This window comes from Cinclus cinclus, chromosome 20 (assembly GCF_963662255.1).
Source record: "Cinclus cinclus chromosome 20, bCinCin1.1, whole genome shotgun sequence".
Classification (NCBI taxonomy): Eukaryota; Metazoa; Chordata; class Aves; order Passeriformes; family Cinclidae; genus Cinclus; species Cinclus cinclus.
The window spans coordinates 4,478,867-4,502,719 of NC_085065.1; the positions used below are offsets into that span (position 1 = coordinate 4,478,867).

Sequence of the window (23,853 nt, forward strand, 5' to 3'; positions counted from 1 at the left end):
GCGGGGAGGATAAAAAGAGGGTCAAGAGGGCAGGATCTGAATCAACACCGGAAGGGAGAAGCGTCAGATAGCGAGATGCTCGACCTGGGAGGGTGCGAGAGGTGGGGAAGAGGCAGCAGTGTCATGGACGGGGCTGGTGCCGATGCCAGAGCTGGCGTTTTCCTCGCTGGCTCGGGCTGGAGTGGAGAGAGCTGTGGCAGCACCGAATGCTCAGCATCGAGACAAGTTTTGCATCCCCTGCTGCTCCTGCGGTGATGATTTTCCAGAGCGGGCTGCTTAGATTTGGCAGCGGTGGGTTAGCACACAGCGCTGGCTTGATTTTGAGGAATTCTAAAACCGAGCGTGGCCGAGTTGTCCCTTTCCAAACAAGGGTAAACCGAGAAGCGAAAGGCTCGTCAGTGCCGGAGAACACCGGGGGAGCGACCCACCCGTGTGGGGCTGGTCGCACCCTCCGCGGGGCAGCGCCGCTGCGTTGCCCCGGGGCTGTTACAGCGAGGGGCACAGCGGGCTCACGGGGAGGGCACGGTGCGGGACTCGCTGGCCGCCGGCAGAGCCCGGGGGTGCCTCCTCGCACCCCCCGCACCCATCGGGGCGGAGCGGGGGTCGGGGGCGGCGTGACGGGCGTGGGGAGCAGCCAGTGCGCGGCGAGGGGGCCGAGCCGGGCCGGGCCGGGCTGGGCCGGGCTGGGCCGGGCCGGGGGCACGGCTCGGAGCCCGGCGGGGCGGGGGGCGGCCGCAGCCGCTCGCCCTCCGCCATTCGCGCGGCCGCAGCGCTCAGCGCCGAGCCGGGGGCAGCGCCCCGCGCCCCGCCATGGCCGACCCGGCCGTCAGCGCACACCTGGAGGGCATCATCTCCGACTTCGAAGGTGGGTGGAGCGCGGGGCTTTGGAAGGGGCACCCTGCAAAAGGAGGGAGCGGCCGCTTTTGAGGCTCGGCCGGGAGGAGCCGCAGCCCTGGCGGAGCGGGCTGGGCTGGGCTGGGCTGCCGCAGCCTCACCGTGCCCCGGTGGTACCCAGGGGAGTCCTGGCAGAGGCTGGGCTGGCACCCCGCGGGTCGGGAGGGATGGAAGGGATATCCCAGGGCTGTCCGTGCCTTTTGTCCGGAGCGGCTGCGCCCGGTGGTATCTGCCGAGGGAGGGTCTTACGGGATGTTTCTCCTTTCCTGCCCTTCCCGAGTTGTTTTATGTAGTTTTTTTTTCATGAAAAAAAAAACCAGATCAGACTGAAATCCTGAAAAAAAAGCCAGGCTGAGGCTCTTCTGTTGACTCCCAGCTTTGGGGTGCAGATACAGCCCTGGAGTGGCTGGGATGTGGCTAAGATCCCAAGTTTCCCGTATCCCCGTAGCGGGAGCTGGCTGCCCTGGAGAGCTCTGCAGTTCTCCCGTGGCAGAGCTCCAGCAGCCCGCAGCGCTCTACACTCCCTGATGGAGGATATCCGTGCGGACCGGGATGGCTTCTCCCCGAGTCCCTGCTTCTTCTTGCCTACTATTTTGGCTTTTTCAGGCAAGAAAATAAGCTAACGTGCTGCTGCCAGATGGGGCTGGGAGTGGGAGACAGGCAGAAGAGGGCTGGGGAGGTTGTGCCTGAAGCAGGCGTGGAGAGATGGGCTCCAGGGAGCCCATCTTCCCGAGCAGAGTTTTTGGAAGAGCAGCTCCGTCCCTGCGCACTCGCGCGTCCTGGCAGCGACCCAAGCGGAGCTTTGAGCAGCGGTTTCTAGAAAGAAAGAAAGAAAAATCCAACAAAAAACCCACAAGAAATAGCGGAGATGTTGGGGCCGCGGTGAAAACTTATCCAGGGGCTGCGTGTGCAGCTATAGGCTGAGCCTCCACCGCCTCCTGGAGAACCCAGGCTGACCTTCGGGAAGCACAGCTCTGCTGTTTTTCCTGCTGGGGAGCCGAGGAAACTCAGAGCACTGGGGTTCCTCTTCCAGGTCAGGCAGGAAACGAGTGGCAAAGCTGGGGTCTCTGCCCCAGGATTTAGACTCGCTCACCTCCCGTTTCCAGCTTTCTGCAGCTGCAGCGGAGGGCATGGCAGGAGGCTGAGGGGAAGTCGCGTCCCTCTCCAGTCAGGGAGATTGGAGCTAGCAAGTGTTGGGACACAGAGAGTGACCCGAATCCAGCACCCCTTCGGTTCAAGGGCACCTTTGTGATTGTGCTTGAGGGATGCATGAGCCTCCCCACCGCAGGGCTTCGAGCGCTGATGTAATTACAGCTTCCCCTCTCGCTGCCCCAATTGCATTTAAATCTCTGAAGAATGAGTAATTCCCTGCTCGGATACGATCAAGGCTCTGCTGTGGGCCCCGGGGCTGCCTGTTTGGGCTGCGTGTGTTCCTCGGTGGCACCGAGGAGATCTGTGTTGCCTTTATTTTCAGTCTGTGGAACACTTAATAATCGCTGCCTGTGCAGAGGGAGAGGCTGGGGAAAGCTCCTGCATCCGAAGCCAAAAGGTCTGGCCTTGCCCTTGAGCAGGGATCTGGACTACTGTTTCACAATTTAATTAGCTCTCAGGGTTGCACAGCAGCTTCCCAAAAAGCAGGTAATTAATCTCCAGCCTGTAGGGCAGGCGATGCAGTGTTCCTGTCTGCTGGGTGGGTACCTCATCCCCACGCAGCCCCTGGCCAAGCAGGAAAGATCTGCCAAAAACACCATGGAGCAGAACACCAGACCATCCAGAGCTCTCTTTTGTTCCCTCCAGTCACACACTGCCTGCCCTCCCCAGTCACCCTGGCTGTTCCTGCCTGTTTTCCTCGCAGCATCCATGCCAGTTTTCCTGCCAGCGTCCCTGCTTGGTTTCTTGTCCCTGCTGTGTTGCTGCAGGCAGGGTGCTGCAGCCTTGGCTGTGGAGCTGCCAGCCTCAGTGAGCCTGAGGAGGATTCGAGGGTCCTTGGGGAGAGGGAAGCACTACCAGGTGTTTGATTCCATTTTAGTTTCCAGATCAAAGCAACATTTGGGAATAAAACAGCGTGTTGTTCCTTGTGCCCGGTGCTGTGTTGAGGATGCTCAGTGCCCATCTTGCACTGACCAGCAGGTCCTGCAGGAGGGCACTGGAAAAGTCCAGGGGCTTCTGCCCCAGAGAAACTGTGGATGTCCCATCCCTGGAAGTGTTCAAAGTCAGGCTGGATGGGACTGTGAGCAGCCTTGTTTAGTGGAAGGTGTTCTCTGCCCATGGCAATGGGGCTGGAAATAGATGATTTGTAAGGTCTCTTCCAACCAAACCCGTTCTATGATTCTAATCCCCTTTATTTGACTGACAAAAGCTTCCTTGTCTCTAATGGGGCAGAGCATCATTAGGTCTGTGGTTTGCCAGGATTTGCAGAGCATAATAGCTGTGCCCCTGGGTTTATAGGTTCTGGCAGATTTTCAGGAGTGTGGCTGGTTCAGCCCTGATTGCAGCAGCTTCCCAAGCTCACCTCTGCCTCAGAGAGGGCTCTGGGCACCTCAGCTCCCCGGGGTCTCAGACACTGACCCGGAGCTGCAGGGAAGAGAGGCTGCAGTGCTAAATGAACCTGTGGAGATGCCTGTGCGGTGTGGTAACAATCTATGCACCCCAGACCACCCTGATCCCGCCCAGGCTGGATGATGAGGGAGTGTTGGTGTCTGTGATACTCCACTGTGGAGGGGGTGGATGTTCCTGCTCACGGCTTTGGTTGGCTGTGATGCTGTACAAGGATAATCCCACAGCATGGTACTCATCTTCCTGCCAGAGGTGTACAGCGCTGTGCACTCAAATATCTGCTGCCTGGTAGTGAGGTAGGAAAGATCTGCTCCATCCCTCATCCAGGTGGCTGCTGCTGAGCAGTCCCAGGGTGACTGAGACGTGTTTGTGCTGGCAGTTGCTGGTGTTGAGTTGGCAGCGCTGATGCCAAACGCTCCCTGCCTTTGCCAGTGCTGTCAGTCAGCACTAGATTCATTTCCCTGTAATGCTGAAACACAAGTTGTCACAGTGGGTATGAGCTGTGCCTGGTGGAAATGCTGAGCAGGGCTGTAAGTGTGTGGAGAGGCAGGAGTGTGCCCAGGGTTCTCTGTGGTGTCCGGGGGTACAGCTTGGTGGGGGCACAGGCTGGCAGCTTTGCTCTGGCAGAAACCATGAGACAGCATTTGTTGATGGCTCTTAATCCCTGATTTTCCCATTGCTCAGAGCCCAGCTCCCTTGGGGAGCGTGTGCTGGCTGGTGGGTGAGCCTCGGCAGTGCTGTGGAGCTGGGTGGGGAGCCTCCAACCCTGCCAGAACATGACACTGCTGATCAGAAGGTTTCTCTGGCTGTTTTATTTAGTTACTCTTCCTTATTATTGCACACTTTTCAGACACTTTTCTCACCGCCCAGTGCAGGGCATTTTTAATATTTCACCAGCAGACTTTGTCTCAATGAGGTACAAACCCCTGCTAAGTTATGTCCCAGGTTTAAATGCCATCAAAAACCATCACCCAGCTCATTTTCAGGAGGGTGCTGCATTATAAATAGGCTTTTCTACATGCACAAAACTCACGGACTCGTCCTTAAACTTTCCCGGAGCAAATGCCCGGGATGTCTCTGGGACACGTGGCCGTGGTGCATCCCCAGGCTGGGCAGGGCCAGCGTTCCTGCTGTCCTGGGAGCAGCTGCAGCCGCGTGCTGCGGATGCTGGGACTCAGCCCCGGGCTAATATTAGCAGGAACGTGCCAGCGTGGGTGATGTGCCTTGAGTTCAGCAGAGTGGAAAGCCCTGGAGGTGGGATGTGCCTTGTGTTTGTGTGAGTGTCTCTGTCAGGTCCAAGGTGTGTACCCTAAGCTCGGCCCAAGGGGTTTGCAGGACGAGCCCAAGGGTTTGCAGGACGAGCGCTGGCATGGATCGCATGCAGGGAGCTGAGCGTGTGACTAAGGGTCCCTCGTGTGCCAGGGCTCAATGCCTGGAAAAGGAAACGCAAAAAGATCTTTCCGATTTACATCTTGGATCATCCCAGCCCTAGGAGTGAAGCAGAGCTCCTCAATTGTTGGATTTCCTGGGGTGTCCACGAAAAGTCGCATTGCAGCTGGTCTTTTCTGGAGCTCTTCGTCACCAGCTTGGTGTGGCAGAGCCAGAGCTGCTCACTGATGTATTTGGTGCTTCAAGACAGCAGTGTCACCTCTGATACCCACAAATCTGGGCTTTACAGCCACTTCACAGTGTTCTCTCTCTTATTCCGTATCTACCTTTCTCTCTCCAAGACAAAAGGATGGGCTGGATGAGAGTTTTCTGCCAAATCCTCATGAGGCGGGAGAGGAAAGAGCCAGAGGAAGGTGCCTGTGGGAAGGGAAGTTTTGTGTCTTCCCCAGCAGAAGTTGTATCTTCCCCTGCAGAACTGGCCTTTGAGCCACAAAATCAAAGAACTGCATCTGCCTGGTCACAGCAGTGGGTACCTGCTGTTGTGGGTTGGGTTTTTCTTGTGTAAATCTAATTCTTTGGGGATAAAAAGGTTGTGAGGGAGTGGGAAAGAGAAGAACAGTTGATCTCTCTGTCCATGTCAACTGGGCTCTGGGGATTGCCTCGCCCTGGTTAGGATATGGGATCATCCAGAGGTTGTTGTTTACAGTCTTGTGGTGCAAGGTGGGCTGGGCTCTGTGTCCTTGTCACCCGCTGTGGCACCGAGCAGTGTCCCTGGCTCTGACATCAGGGAGGGCTCCCAGTGCTGGCACAGGAGAGCTCCTGTGGGAGCAGCCTTGGGCACAGGGAGCACAGCACTGTGCTGACCATAAAGAGACCTTTCAGAGGAGCCTGGGCAGGAAGGGACAGGGAGGGGATGGCTCTTGACACCAGAGGGAAGGGCAGCTGCCTTGGTTTTGCAAGCACAGTGCAGATGCCTGGAGGTGAGTCAGGAGCTAGAGCACGGTACACCATGCTGGCTCTTCCCAGTCTCTGGGATCTTGGAAGCACCTTTCCCTCAGTAAGGGACTCACCTGAAGTGCTGCACTCTTTACTCATTGCCTCTTGGTGGATTAGGGCAGTAGGGTGTGTAGGAAGCACCTCTGGAACATGTTGGGTCACATCTGATAGCTCTGAGTGACCATGGCTCTGGCTCTTAGCCCATACATGCCAGCAAACCTGGGGCTAAATTACTGCCAAGCATTTACCTGGTACCTTTGGCTGCCCCATGGCCTCACTGGGTGCTGGTTTAATTTCTGGTTTGCTGCCCTTCCTTGCAGGGAACTGCTCAGCCCTTTTTCCCAGGAGCCAGGACTGAGGCAGCAGCCACAAAAGCCTGGACAAGGACATGTCATAAATCCAAAGACAGTAATGGAGACTCCAGAGCCCAGAATTGCTCCAGATACTCATGTTTCTAACTTAGATATTTAAAACAGCATCTTCCTGCAAGAATATCGTGTGGGCTCTTTCCCTCTCCCAGCCTCCCTGTCCCCTCCTGCTGCAGTGAACTCTGGCACCTCTTTGGTCTTTAGAGATGGGATGTAGACACAACAAGCCAAGTGCCCCTAAATCCTGGTTAAGCTTGTTTGAAGCCTGTAAAATGAGTCAGGGGGTCTGAGGTCAGTTCCTGGTGGGGCTGTGCCTGGTTGGTGGGGGTCAGGGTCCATCAGGGGAGCTCTCTGTGGGCTGTCATGCCCTTCACAGGGGTGGGGTTGTGTCCTGGCCACCTCTCATTTCAGACCTGCAGGGTACTGTTTGGTCCTGGCACACCCTTGGTGGTACCAACAGTTTGTACCCAGCTGCTGTGCTGGTGCCGTTGTGGGGAGAGCCCCCCTGGGTGCAGGAGACCCCTCCTCACTTCCTTCACTGCCACATACAGTGCAGGTAAGGAGTAGCCCTTGGGCAAGAAGGGTTTTGTTGCTGGTTCTAGCTCATTCTGAACGGCTCTCATCTCCTGATGGTGTGACTCAGGCTTTTACCCTGATTGCTTTTGTGAGGCTGCTGGATGGAGCTCAGCCCTTGGGTCTCCTGGGGACAGCTCCAGAGCCGTGGCCCAGGGGCAGTGTCCATCCAAACTGGCTCTTGGTTGGTTTGTGTGCCACCAGGAGGGATGCCATGGGTGGTGTGTCACCCTGCATCCTCCCAGTGCTGCTGGCACCCAGGCCAGGGCAGATTGGGATGGGGTGCCAGCCTGTTGCCCAGGTGTAGGCACAGTCGGTGCCAGCCATCCTCCTGTGGATTGCAGGGCAGGGGACACTGTGACATCCGTCTGTGCCACTATCCTCCTGGCAGTAGAGGTGGCAGTTTGGGACCCAAGCATCACAAAACTGTGCAGCCCCTTGCTAGGGTGGGGTGGGTGCTCTGCAGCCTCTCCTGGCCTGGGGGTCCTGGTAGGGATTAGTGGTGGGGGCAGTGGCACTGGTCAGCTGCACTGGTTTGGGAGACAAGGAGTGTGGTGAAGACTGGGGCTGGGACTCAGTCTTTCTTCCATCTTGGCCATTAGAAATAAAAATACAGGGAAATGTGCAAAGGGTGGATTTGATTTTATTTTCCAAAGCACATTTCCCAGGGAGGAGGAGGAGGGCTCTGCTCTCTGCCAGCCCTCAGGACATTTGGGCAGCAGCTCACACTGCGGTGCTGGGTGTCCCCTCCAAGAGAGTCCTCAGAGCTGGCTGCAGGGACAGCAGCAATCAGCAGGCAGTGCCGGCAGCAGTGGCAGCACTGCAGGGGTGAATGGCTCCTGGGTCCCTCTTTTGCCCCTTTTACCAATTCACCCTTTTTCTGTAGCTTTTTAACCAGCCTGTTGCAACACCGCCCACCAAAGCATCTTCTCAAATGGAGACTTGACTGATTTAATCACCCAGTCCCTGCCACCCAGGCTGCTCACCCACCTGAGTCACTCTCACATCCCTTGCCTGGGCACTGGGATTCATGACACCTGGGGATGGCATCTGTGGCACCAGCACGGGGCAGACTGGCCTCTGCAAGACCATCTGCATCTTACTTTTGTCTCTGGGTAATCGTTTGGAGGCATTTTAGAAGTATTAGTGAACCAAACGAAATGTACAGCCCCATGGGAGGCACAGAAAAGATTTATTTCTCTCCTTCCTCTTCCCCCTATGAAAGGAAACTGGAGCACAGACCGGAGACAGGAGCTGGAGTGAGCCCATGGCAGAGCCTGTAATGCAATCTGCTGGGCTGGATACCCTGTGTTTTATGTAATTTTCTGTACAAGTATGAAATGAATATAAGGGAGGTAAAATATACTGGTCTGATCTGGAAGCATTTTGCTGTGAGTTAATGGTTATATAAACCCAAGTGTAATAGAGAATCAAGCTAAAATCTTTTGAGTACTGTATTATAGGAACTGGAATGCTGGGATTTTGTGTTAATCTGAGTGTGGATTTTATTTTTTCTGTTCTTAGTCCTGACTTTGGTTTTGCATGTTCATTTCTGGGAAACAAGTGATTTGCTACATCAACCTCAGGCTGTTTTATGTCTTGCTGTAAGTGAGAGAAATGCTGCTTTGATTGATGTCGGAGCCCTGAACTTGCATTTATCCCCAAATTTCCACCAGAACTCACCTCTTGGTACCATTTACACCAATCAGGAAGGCCATGCATAGTGACAGCACGTTGCCAGCCTTTCCTTGTGCATGTGATTTGTGTCAGACCAGGCCATCTACTGCAACTTCTTTTGAAGGCTGTCTGTGAAGTCAGAGAAAGGATTTATTTGGGCATAAACTGTTCATAACCTGACCCAGGATAGCATGAGAGTCAGGGTACAACAGCAGAGTGTCACTAGATATATACAGATATATGGATAGATATATGTATAAATAGATAGATACAGATCTAGATACAGATATATTTTATATGTGTAGTGTAGCAAGGTTGGTTTATTGGTAAAGGAAAGGTGTGAAGCCTCCTGGCACAAGCACAGAGACCCAGCAACCCTTACTTTTTTCTGTTGCAAGTTCACCTGAAGCTTTGGGTTTTAAAATTTCCTGCCTTGATTTCTGTGGATGTTAGAGGGGATCTGAGTTTCTCAGGCTGTTTTGAAGCTGTGTGTATTCACAAAATCCTGCCAGCTTGTGCAGCATCTCTTGCTGCCTGCTCTGCTGGGGATTTTCCATCTCAGCCCCATGATTTTAACCCCACTGAGGGGCTCAGGGGAGCTGGGAGCACCTTGTTGTTGAGGATGGGATAGAGATATCATGCTCTGGAGGTGCAGCTCCCTTCCCTTTCTGCTGTGGGACCTTTAGGTTTAATACACAGTGGATATACCCTATGGGGACATGCACAGCACCCCACTTGCCCCTGTAACTGAGCCTTTAGTTCACTCCAATGCACCCATCTCTGGTATGGGTGGTGGCAGCTCTTCAGTGGCATCACTCGGGGAGGTTTGGATAAGCCAGACCCGGGTGGCCCCATGGTAACATGGGCAAACACTCTCTGCTCTCAGCCTGGGCCAGAAAAGCTCTGTGAGCACCCTGCTGCCTGTGACAGGGCTCTGGGAAGCTTTAAGGGCAGTGAGCAGTGAATGCTGTGTTGGGTTTCCAAGGGTTCCTTGAAAGATGAGAGCTGCAGCCTCCCCCCTTTCCTGCCTGGAACAGGAGGTGACCATCTGGTAGCAGTTTAGAGCAAGCCCTGGCTCTCAAACGGTGCCATTGTGTGGTGGGAAATAACGGGGCACCGGCTGCCCCCCAAATAGGGCTCTTACGTGTCCAAAAACCCAAGGAGAGCTGTCTGTGCTTAAGCAAGCAAGCAAATGTAACCCCTGGGTTGCAGAGAGCACGCGAGGGGCACAGGATGTTTAATGGGAAGCAGTTGGGCGCTGTGGCTGTGACAGAGCTGGAGGCTCCGGCTGGGAAGCAGGTCCTGGAGGAATCAGCATCCCTTGCTGTTTATTTTGGTCTCTTCCTGAGCTCTGTGCATAGATGTTTCCTTGTACAGAGCATCCCCTGGCCTGGTGGTGGGATATTCTGTTTAAAAAGGGAAGAGAGGAGGAGCAGATGTTGCAGATGTTCCCTGCTGACCGCCCCAGGGTGCCCGGAGCCAGGCTGCAGAGCAGGGTGAGCTGTGCTGGCACTGTGCTGTGTGCTCCACAGCTTCCAGCTGGGACATGTGGAGTCCTTGTGCAGAAACCAGATCCCTGTTCCTTCATGGATACCTTCATGGCATCTGGGCACCCCTGGCTTGCCTGGGACTCCCAGGGAGGGAGTCTTCTTCTGCAAGAGCTGTGCATGTGCGAGTCCCCAATGCCACTCACTTGTGACATCTCTGGAAGACTCTTGGCTGTTGTATGAGCTGCTGGGATTTGAACCAGACCTCTGCCCTCCTTCCCTGGTCTAGAGGATCCCTGAAGAGCAGCTTTAACTGATGGTCAGTGACCTGCTGGTGCCTGGCTGGGCAGTCACTGGGAGGACACAGAGACCTCGCTGTGCAGCCATCCCCAGCACTGCTGCATAAAATAGAAGGAGAAATCAATGTTTTCTGCTTTTCATCCCCTGTGCCTGCTTAGGGAGCATTTGAGCAGGATGAAGCCACGCAGTACCTGTCTGGCATGGAGCACATTTGGGTTTTCAGGAGGGTATGTCCTTGTGCACAGCCAGCAGAGCCACCTCGGAGAGCCTGTGCCTCCCTCATCCAACAGGAGGATTAGCAGTGGTATTTTTGAAGACAGCTCTGCAGAGCTGGGTGGTGCTGAACAAAGCACTGTGACCTTGAGAGGTTTGCAAAGGTCTGGTCCCCAAAGGGACATTGCAGTGAGCAGTTCCCAGCCCAGACATGATGGGTTGGGCTGTTGCAGAGGTTGCATCTGATAGGAAGCACTTGGAAGTCTCATTTTAGGGGATTCTGGGCTTTCCCTGCCCAAAAGCCACTGCCTTCAGCAGGGGTGGATTGAGCCAGAGATGTCTGAATGGGTCTGGAATTGGCTGAAAGGAAGCACATGCCAAAGGCAGTGCAGGTTGTGCTCAGCCCCCCGTGCACCTCCAGAGGAAGAGAAGGAAGGGTGATGCTCGGCACTGCCGCTGCTTTCCCTGCCCAGCTGCCTCCAACACCAGCCAGTCAATGGGACGCTGCTGGTGGGGCTGGGGAAGCCCTGCTTGTGCCCTAAACCCCCTGGAAAATCTGATAGTGGGGACAGTCCTGCAGTGTGTCCAGCTCAAGGCAGGGACACCTCGTTCAGGGCTGTCAGGGATATGGCAGGGACTGGAGCCCTTGGGGACACAGAGAATTAGCCACAACTGCCCATGTGGGATCCTGGCAGGGTGGGTGGGAGTGGGGTGTGGGGCCCTACAGCCCTGCCTTGCCTTCAGCTCCTGTTTTTGTGAGGAATATGGACACTTCCCTGCAGGAAGCCAGGAGGAGGGTCATTGGAGCAGAGGCTGTTTACTTTCCTTTCCTGGCTCTGGGCAGGACACTCTATTTATAAGCTTTCTCTCTTTTTTCGAGAGCTGTTGTGCTTCCTGAGGTCCTTGTCTCTTCTCATGCAAGGAGGAGAGAGGCAGTGCTGAGCAGGGAGCTCCAGCCATGCTCGGTCCCTCTGAGGGCCACCCTTGCTGAAGGTGACATTTCTGAGGATCGTGTTCTTGGCGGTGGGGCTCTGTCTCAGAGTTGGAAACACAAACCCTCGTGGTCACAGTCCTTTCTCGTGCCTGGGATGTCTGACCTTCTCCAGACCACGCTGAATTCAGGGCAGTGGCCAAATGTGCCAGCAGGACAAGCTGGGTACCAAAATCCCTGTGAAACCAGGAGATGGACACCCCATCCTGCAGAGCCCTGGGTGAGAAAGCTCCTGGGTTGTCCCCAGGCACGTCAGTGACCCTGCTGGGGAGGGAATGCCACTGGGACCTGGGGCTCCTCATGATTTTGCTGTCAGAAGCTGTGTTGAGCCATTTCTGCCCCTCTTTGGGGTGCAGGTTCCTTGCTCAGTATCCCCTTTCTGCCCGCTGGCACCACAGCACAAGGGAGGAGTTCTCTGGGGGGCTTGGTTGTCCTGAGACTGTAATCATGGTTCTGCAGCTCTGCCTTGGGCTTTATGAGCCCCTTTGTGTCTGGGCTTTGACCTTTTTCTTTTCTCTGCAACAGGGCCCAGAAGGACTTGGGAAAAGGCCATTTTTGGGGTGTTGTAATTCAGTCCAGCCCTTTGATAAGGACAGGGGCTGGCTGTGCTCCAGAAAGACCACATGGGTGGCAGTGGGCAGGTTTACCCTGGGCTTGGGGCACTTTGAGGGGTTGAAAGTCAAAAGAAAGGGCGACGTGTGTCAGCACTGCAAATGAGTTACCCACCATGTCTTTAGGAAGTGGCAGCAGGGCTCAGAGGAGTGGGGATGATGGATGTGACCCATGTGAGGAACCCATGGAGGTCAACAGGGCTGTTTGTATCCAAGGCTCAGTAGCAGGTAGGAAAGAAATCCCCAAACCACTTGGTACTGAGGGATCTCCAGGGCAGTGTTCCTTAAGGGAAGATACAGAGATACTGGTCAGCATTTCCTTTGCTGCCGAGTTCCTTGAGAGCATTTACCCCGTTCCTCAAGACACGTCTCTCAGGAGGTTATAGGGCTGCTTGTTGAAGGGAAGAGGTGGAGACTGAGCTGGCTGGAGGAGTGACAGGCAGGTTTGAAGAATCTGATGTGGACAGAAGTGTGATTCCATCCCTTGGGGAGCTGCCAGTGCTGTGTCCTCTGCTGTTCTTGCCCACCCAGCTTTGCTCAAGGCCAGGCAAGGGCTCCCCGTCGGGTCGTCCCTTCCGTTCTCTTTGTTTCCAGCAAAATGCAAACTGGGCTTGGCTGGTGCATTGTTTTAAACATGGGGGTTTTGGGAAAAAAAACCAAAACAAAAACAAAAACCAACCAGCTAAAATGTTAGTTTCTGGATGAAGTGTGTGGTGGAGAAGGGAAACTTTAGAAAATGTGTGCTAGAGGGTCAGAGCTCCAGCTCAGGGTTGGAGACCTGAGAGTTTGAACATGTTGAAACAGCTTTCCAGTGTGGGGCTTCTTTTTTTTTTTTTTTTTGATTAATTATTCTGGGGATGCTGAGAGCTGTGACTTGGACACAGACCTGCAGTGCATGAGCAGTGCCAAGCACAGACTGCAGGGCAGGGACTGCTGCAGGGAGCATCCCACCCCTGAGGGCAGGTGATGGTATGGCTGGGAGAGCTCCACGGTAGTCAGAAAACAAATCTGAGAAAAAGCATTTTTAGTTTTCTTTATTGCCTCCCTCCCTTCTTCTACCAATGTCTGAATATTTCTGAGATGCAAGACATTTTGTCCCGGGGTGCCTTTCATAGGACCCTTCCTGGTTTTACAGGGGGATGAGTATTGTGCTTTGGTGCTTTCCTCTCTCCATGGCCACGGAGCAGCTGTGGTGCTGTTCCCATCAGGCTGACACTGGGGTTGGATCTCTCTGTGCATCTCTCCCTGCCCATGCCAGCTGGGTTCCCACCCTTGGGAGCCCATCCCAGACTCCTGTTGTTTCCCAGCAGTTCCCATGCTGTGGTCTGAACCACAGCTGGGGGACATGGCTGTGTGTCCATTCACATCTGTCTGTCCCTGAGCAGTAATACAGAACATCCTGGGGAGGCTTCTGCTCCCAGGCTCCTCAGTGCCCATCCAGGCTGGCTTTGCAGCCTGGGGTGCATATTGAGGAGTTTTGGGGTATTCCCCCAAAAGGGAAAGCAGCCCAAAGTCTGTATCCTCACATTTTAACCCCTGGCAGTCTCCCCGTGGCGTGGCTTGTCCAACACACAAGCCCCAGCTCCAAGGGTCTTGCTTTTTTCACCATCTCCTTTGGTTTCCCTGTGCTTCTGCCAGGGGATGTGGCCATGGCTGTGCCAGCCCCTGCTGCCAGCACAGAGAGGGTCACATCTGCTGCTGCCCTGCCTGGTGCCAGCAGTGTTGGAGAAGAGCTGGGCAGCTGCCACGTGGATGGTCCCAGCCGTGACCCATGGCTCCAGTCCTGCAAACAGATGTGTTTGAGGGATGGAGGGTCCGTCCCCAGGCCCTGCCCCGGGGGTCAGAGCAGCCCTGGAACACAGATGATGGCTCCTCGCCAGCTCCACCCTAGGGCTGGGAGGACCTCCCTGGATGAGGCAGGGCTGTGCTCCAGTCTCTCCCTGAGATCTGATGTCCTGTGGGATCCCAGGTTTGTAAAAGCTAAATCTCACTGTTACTAATCTGTTGATGTGAAGGATGGGTGGACTCGTTGTGCTGGCCATTAGCACAGTGTGCTCGTGTGCTGTCACCACACCAGGCTGTGCCTTATCCTGCCCTGACCCTGTGCCTGCCTGGGGGTTCTGGGGGAATCAGAGGGCATTTACAGCCTGTGGCTTTTTGATGGGATCCAGCAGTGGTTCCCTTTCTGTGTTCAGCTTTTTGTTTCTACCTGGCTGGGTCCTGGAAGGAGGAGGGATCAGTTGTGCCTTTCCTTGTATCGGGGTCTCAAGTCCATGTGCTCAAAACAATTCGGACTTTGGTTCATGTGGTCTCTAGGTTTGTTTTTAAGGGTATGAGCTTCTGTGGCTACTGCCTTTGGTTTTCTTCTTGCATTTATATTGATTTGGTGCTCTCCTGGGATTATTTTCCTGTTCCCAACCCAGATTTTGCTGGCAGTGCTCACAGGGAAGCCTGTGTTTATCTGTGCTTTCTTTGGATGTGAGAGGGAAAGCAAGGTGTTGGAAGGTGGATCTCTGTCTTCCCCCAAATCCAGTGCCCTGCTCTGTTCTGCCCTACCATGGTGGCACCCTCTACTCCCCTCTGAGTGTGGGATGGAAGGCAGTGTGGGGATGATTTCTGCTCTGGGGCTGAATTTCCTGGCCCTGATTTGTTTTATTACTGGGTTTTTAACTAGTCTGAAGAGGCAGGGCCATTAATCCCCAGCTGCTTAAATGGATTATGAGTCCTGGGGTGAAGGAGCAGAAATGGAGTTGTGAGCCTTGCGCAGTATTTGTAAGCATCTCTGGAGATCCTCAGGTGGATGGTAACTAAATCCTGAACTACGTTTCGTGTTTTTCAGCTCTGAAAAGATCCTTTGAGGTCGAGGAGGTCGATCAGTCTTCAAATTCCTCCACCCCACAACGCCGGGCCCCGAACACCCTCCTCAGGTCCACCGTGTCCAGCTCCACACAGAAATTCCAGGAACTCGGCGCCAGGAATTCGGAGCCATCCACCCGACATGCAGAGCCCACAATCCAAAGATCCCCCAAGCCCCCTCTGAGGAGAGTGGAGCTCTCTGGACCCAAACTGCCCGAGCCGGTGTCCAGAAGAACAGAAATCTCCATTGACATCTCATCCAAGCAGGTGGAGAACTCCACCTCAGGGTTGTCACGGTTCGGCCTCAAACGAGCAGATGTGGGGCACAAACCCCCCGAGCCCACGGCCAGGAGGACTGAGATCACCCTGGGCAAGCCCCAGGAGCCGGGGCTGCGGAGGGCGGAGGCGCCGGCGTCCAAAATCCCGGAGCTGCCGCAGCGCCGAGCCGAGCCCGCCGGCACCGCCGAGCCCAGCAGCGCCAGCGTGCCCAGGCGCCTGGAAATCCAGGTGGCCAAGGCTGCCGAGGTCCCGGCCACGCGGCCGGCGGAGAGCTCAGAGCCTGCCCTGCCCACCCAGCCCCAGCAGGCAGAGCCAAAGCCACAGGTGGTGCCCGTGGAGAGCCCAGCGAAGAGAGAAGAGGGTGAGTACAGCCCTGGGTGTTGGATCCCAGAAACCTCAAAGTTTTTGAGTTTTCTGTGATTTCTGGCACTGACCCCCAGGAGAACGCTGCTTTTGACCTGAGGCCTTGGAGAAGACTTCCAAATTTGAGTGATGGAGCTAAAGCCACGGGCGTGTAGTTAAATAGAAGTGTGTGCTTTCACAGGGTGAAGGGTTTGGGTTTTGAGGTAATACTAATAGGTATGGGACAAGATGGAGAATTTTGGGTGGTGTCTCAGTGCTCATCTTCCTCCTTCTTCATGGTTTCAGGCAGTAGTTTCTGGTTGGACAGTTAGTGATGCACTAAAGGGTCATGGGAGTTTGGTTATTGGGTTAAAATTATAAATAATATAGGTGTTAAGTCTCTGCTGGACTGCTTAGCTTTAAGCTGAGCTGGTCAGTGCCTCAGGTGTCACACAGGAGATGCCAGGTGCTGGGTGCTGCTCTTTCAGCCCCTGCAGTGACACCCCTGGAGGCTGCTCTGGGATCTGTGCTCAGATGTGTCCACATGCAGAGCTGTTACCCTTGGGTTTATTCTGCCTGAAAGAGCTGTCGGGTTCAATAAGAAATTCTGTCGAGTCTAGAAGGAAAGAAAAAAGGAAATGCCAGAACCTGGGTGCTGGGAACAGTTCTGCCAGCTCTGTGCAGATCCACAGAGCCCCGGAAAGGCTCCGAGGTGCAGGAGAGGTGCTGGCTCTGGAAGTGTTGTTGGGATATTGTTATTTGGTGCTGTTGTTTATTGTTTGGGGCAGGAACCACCTCTGCATTAGCAAAAGTCAGGGTTTTTTTGACCTTGGAGACAAAGTCTAATAACATCCTGGACCGGAGCCACTATTAAACTGGAGACCTGGCTTATATTAGCTCTATCTTGTTTTCAATTAATTCCATATTAAAGCCAGCTTCCCTCCCTTGACAGCTGTCATTTATTCTCCATGTTTTGGAGATTTTCCTTTCAGACCTGTTAACTACTTTTCCATTCTCCATTGCCCATGAGCTCTCTCCCTCCAGTGGTTGGGTGGAGGGCACCCCCTCCCTCCCCACCCTGTGCCTCTCCCTGGGGGCTGTGGGATGGGGTGGGGTGGCTGAGCCAGGACCTGGGAGGTCCATGCCTGGCCCTGGAGCTGGACCAGGGTTCCATCCCCTCTCCTGAGTGCAGCCCTGTGGTCACACTGGCATGCAGAGAGGTCAGGCTGTGGTGTGTGCTGGCATAAAACCGAGTCAAGAGTCAGCAGGGGAGCTGATACAGGACCCAGGTGGGTTTCTCTTACTGTGCATGGTGTAGGTGTGACCTTTCTGAGCTGGGCTTTTTTTACAGGTTGGGCCATCTCCAGCTGGGCACAGCTGAGCTCTGAGCCTCAGCCAAGGGGGGGGTTTGTGTGAGCCCCCCTCTCTGTCCCCACTGCTGTGTGGGGTGCCCAGGAGGACCATCCTGCCTGCTGGGTGGGTGCTCAGCCTCGTCCTGCTGGCTCTGGGCTGCTCTGAGTGTGCCAAGCTCTGAGCCCCATGGATGGTTGGGCACTTTAAGAGCAGAAGGCTGGCTGAGCTGCTGAATCCTCCAGCTGCCCAGGGCGGGGAGAGAGGGGGGACAGCTGCTGGGATGAGTGTTACCCCTGAGCCCAGCTGTCTGGAGTCTGCCCTGCAGCACCAGCCAGCCTGCGTCTGGTACAAAAGGGGCTTTCAGTCCAGATGTCTCCAAGAATCATCACAGAATGGTTTGGCTTGGAAGGGACCCTAAAGATCATCTAGGTCCAAGCCCACTGCCACAAAGAGCCAGAAGACAAAGTTGGAGGGGTTGTGAGGGCTCTGTCTCCTTTTCCGTGTGTGTCAGCACAAGGGTACAGCCCAGGTCACTGCCAGAACACGTGTCCCCTTCCTGATCGTCATCTCCTCCTCTGCTGTGACTTGAGGTTGCCCTGGTTTGCTCTTACACAGGGCCCCATTTTGGGGTGCTCTTCTCCTTGGTCAACAACACCCATGCCAAGGTGATGCTGGGCAGGTGCATGGCCTCTCTCCTTGTTGCTGGTGCAAGAGCACAGAGACATTTGGGGGGGCTGCACAGGGACCCTCAGGATGTCCCACGCATGGGTGCAGCCACATTGCCAATGCTCACCTGCTCCACTGCAGCTTTGGCCCCACCACAAGCCCCCAAATGAAGACACTGCCTCTCTGATGTCTGCAGCAGAGACAACGTGTGTCAGCTCCTGCTCCAGGGTTTGGGTCACCAGGTGGTGCTCCTGGGGCACTGGACACCCCTGGATCCCATTGCTAGTGGCTCTCCAGAACAAACAGCTGAGCAGGGGATACTGGCAGCTGCCTCCAGGTGCCCTCTCTCACTCCTGTGCTAGGACTTGCCTTCCCCAGCTGTCAGGCTCAGCTGCCTTGCCCTGCTGCTGAAGGTATGCAGGAGAGCGTGTTGTGCAGGAAGAGGCCAGTCAGAGGAGAACAGTCAGAGGCAGCTTGGCAGTTCAGAACAAACCACAGAGGAAAGGAGTAATTTCAGTGCTGAACTTCATTAGGGCAGCGTGGCTGGCGTAGGCAGCTCCAGAACTGGGCTTCCTGAGGTGGGAGGAGAGCAGGAGGTGTTTAATGGGGCAAGAAATACTCCTTCCCATCCATGTTCTTCCTCTCTCATTCTTTGTGCTCTGCTGCACTCCCTGGAGAGCATTTGCTTCGTTTGTGCTGGTGTAACATTGAATTGGGCCACTAGTGACAGGGACAGAGGCACCCATCCCTGTTGGATGTGCCACTGCAAAGGTGGACTTTGTGTCCCCAAAATCTGCAGTGGAGATGCCAATGGAGATTTTGTGTGGCTGGTGCTCCCCAGCTGGGACAAGGAAATGTGGTGGGATGACCAGGTGATGTGGATTTCTCTAGTTGGAGTCTGCCAGAGCAATGTGAGCTGTGCAATGGGTGCAGGTTAGGGGAGGATATGCAGAGGGCAGGCAGAGGCACAAACAATCAAAACAGCTGTAAAAGCAAAGTGAGGGAAGAGCTGTTCTGAAGCCTTGGGTGCTGTGGGAGGCTGTCTTTGTTGTGCAGGAGTTAAAAATGTGAATATCCAAATCTGAGCGCCCATGGGTGGGGGTGGCCTCTCCCAGGCTCCCGCTGTAGGCTGCAGTTCACTCCCAGTCCCAGGGCACTGGGCTGGGGTGGAGCTGGCAGAGGAGGATGTTCTGCCCTGTGCTGGTGGGGCAGATCTGAGCAGGGATGTGGTGCCAGTGTGGCAGGGGCTGGTTCATCCCCGTGAGGAGAGGAGCAGGGAATCATTTTGGGAGCAGCAGGGCTTCATCCAGAGACATCCACCTGCCCTTTGCAGTGGAGAGATCTCATGGGATCCTCAGGAGCTGCATGAGGGACAGGCAAATCTTCAGGAAAAGCCACATCAAATCTATTATGGGTGATCCTGCCCACATCCCCTTCCACTGTGCTTCCTATCTCTGGCGTTGTGCTTGTGTGGTTGAACATCTTGGTCTTCTCTGTTCCTTGTAATGTGTGGTGGTTGGGCTTGGAGAGGAGAGAAGGCTAGCCCCAGAAAAATTAATGATTTCCGTTTCAGTTTAATAGTCTGTTTCTACTTCTCCCAGTCTAAATCTGTTTGTATTGATGGCTCAGTGCTGGGTGAAAGCTCACTTCTGGCATCTCAGGTGATGGACTGGAAGCACTCCCAGATGAGAAGTGAAAGCTGGTTTGATCTGATGCTCCTGTTTGTCTCCTCACAAGCTGCTGTGGTTGCCCAGGCCCTGGAGACAGCACTCAGCCAGCAAGGCAGACTCTGTCCCACCACTGCCCCACAGCCTTCATGGCAAGGATGCTCTGAAGCTTTTTTAGATAAATCAAAGCAGATCTAATGAATAATGGGAACATTCACCTAGAACAGAGATGTGACCTTCCACTTTGTCCTAACATGGGTGTATGCAAAACAGTCTCAACCATCTCTGAGCTTCCAGCTTTGTTGGGGCCTTTGTCCCATGGCCACTTTGGGACAGCCACACAGGGTGCCAGGAGCCTCTTGAAACTCAGCAGGGTCCCTCCATCTATTTTGCTGCACAACAAGCAGGGCAACATCAGGAGAGTGAAGGAATTCAGCTGTTCTCACTCTTTTTTTCCAGCTAGAGTCCTTGTGGGGCTCTAGAACTCCCATAGAGTTGGGTTAAAATTTAGACTATTAAAAACACTTAAGAATAGAATGAAGGAAGCTTTGAGATCCACTGGAATTCTTGTGAAAACCAAGGACCTGTTTCTGTGTGTGGGGAAGTTGTGGTGGGAGCTGCAGCCCAGTGCCCTCCCATGAGTTTCAAGCCCCCATCCTGCCATGGACACCCAGGGATGGAGAAGTGAAGCCACACAAGCCTTGAGGTGACTTTTCTTCTTTCCTGTGCTGCTAGGGTGACACCAAGTGTGAGGCTGCAGGAGTTATAAGGATTTACACAACTCTTAACACAACGAGGCTCCCTGGGATGGAGAGCCCAGGGCTGAGTGGAGATGCTGTGAGTCACCATTTCCAGCTCTTTAACTGTACCAAGAGATTAAAGCTGTAGGGAAACGTTTCCTCCAAAGCCAGCTGACAGATTCAGGCTAGGTTATGGGCAGTCTTTTTTTTTTTTTTTTTTTTTTTTTGTTCCTGTTATTATTTTTAATGGGAAAATTCCTACAGCTCAGGATTCCAAATGGAGGGGTTGAGTGGGAAACGCTGAGTCCCGGTTTGTGAGCACAGATGCCAAAATGAGATAATCTGGAAAAGTCTGGATCTGCAGGCCCAGTGCCTTGGAGTGGGAGCATGTGTTGGGGAGAGGTATGTGTCCCATCACAGAGACACTGCCTGATCCAGGACACCATGTGCACGGGCAGGGGCAGGCCACTGCCTGCTCCCCCTCCCTGCGTGTGCAGGGAGCAGCCAGTGCCCCTCGGTGTGTTTTGGGGTGTGTTTTGGGGTGTAGTGTGGGCACTGAGGATGCCAGGTGTTGTAGCTGTGATGGTGCTGGTGCTGCCCATCTCTGTCCCCCAGGAATGCTGGCCCCAGGCTCGTTATGTTGTGTTCATCTCCAGTCACACTGGCATGCAGGTGTCCCTTTGCATGGGCACAGTCTGTGTGGATGCTGTCCCATGTGGATGCTCCAGCTGGGCAGGATACACCCCAGGAAATGAAGCTGTCCACTGCAGCCAGCCAGACCCAGGAGGATTTGTTTGTGTTGCTGGAAGTCCCTGGGGGCCCATAGGAAAAGCAGAGACCTCCCCAGTGGGGTTTCATTATGCACAAGGATAGTTTCCCATAGGAAACACCACGGTTCCCACTTCCTTTCCCTGCCACACGTTGGATCTGAGACCAGGAGATGGTGAAGCTGGGGATGCTGCATCCAGCATCAGAAAGACATGGAGCTGCTGGAGAGAGTCCAGAGGAGGGCATGGAAAGGGCATGGAGGGCTGGAGTCCCTCTGCTCTGGAGCCAGGCTGGCAGAGCTGGGGGTGCTCACCTGGAGAGGAGAAGGCTCCAGGGAGAGCTCAGAGCCCTTCCAGAGCCTAAAGGGGCTCCAGGAGAGCTGGAGAGGAACTGGGGACAAGGGATGGGGGGACAGGACAAGGGGGAATGGCTTCCCACTTCCAGAGGGCATGATTAAATGGGATATTGACATTAAATTCTTCTCTGTGAGGCCCTGGCATAGGTTCCCAGAGCAGCTGTGGCTGCCCCTGGATCCCTGGCAGTGCACAAGGCCAGGTTGGACACTGGGGCTTAGAGCACCTGGGACAGTGGAAGGTGTCCCTGCCATGGCAGGGGTGGCACTGGGTGGTCTCTAAGGTCCCTTCCTACCCAAACCAGTCTGTGATTCCATGCAGAGTGACCCTGGCCTTCATCACCTGGCAGGCCTCTTCCCATGGCTGGGTTGGGTCTGTGGGCGAGGCTGTGCATCCCTGTCACCTCCTCACCTCAGAGCCCCCTGCTCCAGGCAGAAGGTGACCCTCTGCAGCGTCACCTGGCTGTGGCTCATGGGGGCTGTGCTCCAGCTGGGGTGTGAGCCCTGAGCACCCTCAGCAACCTCTGATTCCCCTCTGTGATGAAAACTGGGGCAGCCCCTGGAGGTGCCTTTGCTGGCTGAGAAAGGGCTGAGTGCTCCTGCCTGCCCTGGGATTTGTGTTCATCCAAGTGGTGCTGAAAGGCAAAGGGAGACGCAGCCCTGGCTGAGGGGGCTGTGTAGGAACCAGACCCAAGAGTTCCTCTGTTTATCCTGTGGTATTTGCATGTCTGGAGCCCGTGGCAGTTGTGCTGGGGAACATGCTCTCCCCACCCATCAGCTCCTTTGCATCCTCCAGCTTTCTCACATTTAGGTTAATCATCCTACAGGCTGATAAGACAAATAAAATCCGTTATCTTGACCAAGATAAAACAAAAGAGTTTGCTTTGATCTCCTGCAATAAGGCTTGGCCTCTAGTTTTGTGACTTCTCTGCTGTCTGCTGGGGGAGGGAAACGATGGCAATGGTGATGAACCTTCTGTAATTAAGGAATCATTCTCTTCTAAGCTATTTCTAGCCTGCTGCCTGTGCCTGGGATGTTTCTGTTGGCCAGTGGTTGAAGGGACACCATAGGCTGGGTGCCGTGCCAACTCCATAAACTCTGTCAGAGGACTGAATTGAGATTATAGAGAGATAACTTTGTTTTGAGAAGATCAAACGCTGTTGTGAGCAAAAAAGATAAGCTGACATCAAGCCAGTTGTGTTCTTTACTCCTCCAGCAAACAAACAGGCACAGAGACACTTCTGCATTGTCCAAAATGCTGTGGTGAAGCTGAAGTGAATGTGGCTATAAATGGAAAAAGCAGCTGGTCTTGGATTGCAGCCTGTGCTCAGACTTCTCTGAGCCCAGTTTTCCTTACATCTGTTAGAGGTTTTAAAGGAGGGATGTGGGGAGAGAGCTGCTTTCTTTTGGGTTGGTTAAATCTGGGTCACTCATTTCACTGATCTTCTGAACTGGTCTCTGCACAGAAGTTCCCAGTGTTTCTGTAGGGTCACATGCATCAGTACTTCACCCTCTTGAATCATTTTGGTTTATCTTGGCACGAAGGCAGCACCAGACACTCTGGGAGACAAAGCTGGACCCAAGGGTCTGGTCCAAACTATTTTGTGAACAACAAAACTTTGCAGATGTTTGTGCATTGATGAAAAGCAAATAATTTTAACAAACCATCTAAGGTAGCTGTGCCAACTCAGGAGTGAGCGTGGGCATTTGGGATTGCTGGACTTGTGTCACCTGCAGTTTGTTCTGTGTGGAAGCTGTAGGCTGGTTTTTGCATTACTGGCAAAAGTAATTTTGTCCAACAGGAATGATGGATGGCTGAAATGAAGCATTTTTCAACACCTTGAAGTTCAGAGGATGATGATGCTCTGGAAAATACGAGCATAACTTTGGATTTATGTTTAGCTTTTCAACCCTTGAGAAGATGTCCAGGGTTTGTCTGAGTGAGGTGGTCTTATCAAGTTTTGTCCTGTATTATTCCCAGAGTCAGAGATGGAGGTGAAAAGGGATTTGCAGCAGCACTGAACTGGGTAGGGCATTAATCCCTCATTATCATGAGTGCTTGACAGGCCCCCAGCCAACCTGGTCCCCTTGGCTCAGGTTGTTCTGTTGCTGTGGATGATCATTTACTGGAGTGTGTATGTCAAGCTTTTTTTTGATGCTTATCCATAGTACTTTAACTTTTTATGGTGGCTCTGCCTTCCCCCCTTTCCTCGTCTCCTGCTGCAGATGGACTGGGACAGACATTCCTTCCACCTTTCAGAGAAAAGCTCAGCTTGTGGAGACCTCAGAGTAAGAAGATTGGATGGGAATCCAAAGGGATGTGGTCCCTAGGAGGAGAGGGCAGTGATAAAAGTTAATGATATGTGTGCTCCTGAAAGGAGTTTTCTCACCCACAGCTGCATGGTAACTCACAAGTCTTGAATTGTAGGGCACTGCTTTCAACTCCTGCTCAAATGCACCTGGGGCGTGCTTCATGTGGGCTGGGTAGATCTGGAGGGACATCACAGGAGCTGCCCTACCCAGCTGGGGCTGGAGCCCCTGCCTGTGTTTGCTTCCCCTGTGTGTTGTGACTCTGGATGGGGAATTCTGCTCACTCTGCTCGGCGTTTGCTCTGATCTGGGAGCTTGTGTTGTTCTCTGCTGATGCACTGAGGAGTTGGTGTGCTCTGGACCCTTCTCTGAAGCTCTGGCACATGGAGGTGCAGGATGAGTCCCTGGTTTCAGTCTCTGAAGCTACAAATGGGCAGGCTCATGCTCCATCTCATGCCAGATGCAC

At 54.1% G+C, this 23,853-nt stretch overlaps 1 protein-coding gene across 1 annotated transcript in view; it reads left to right on the forward strand.

The window, feature by feature from the left end:
- SEPTIN9 (septin 9) overlaps nt 1-23,853 on the forward strand; it is a 135,977-nt gene that overhangs the window by 67,850 nt on the left and 44,274 nt on the right. Inside the window, exon 3 of the mRNA XM_062505955.1 lies at nt 14,895-15,551. Within this exon, the coding sequence (XP_062361939.1) occupies nt 14,895-15,551 (657 nt within the window). The remainder of the gene's footprint in view (nt 1-14,894; nt 15,552-23,853) is intronic.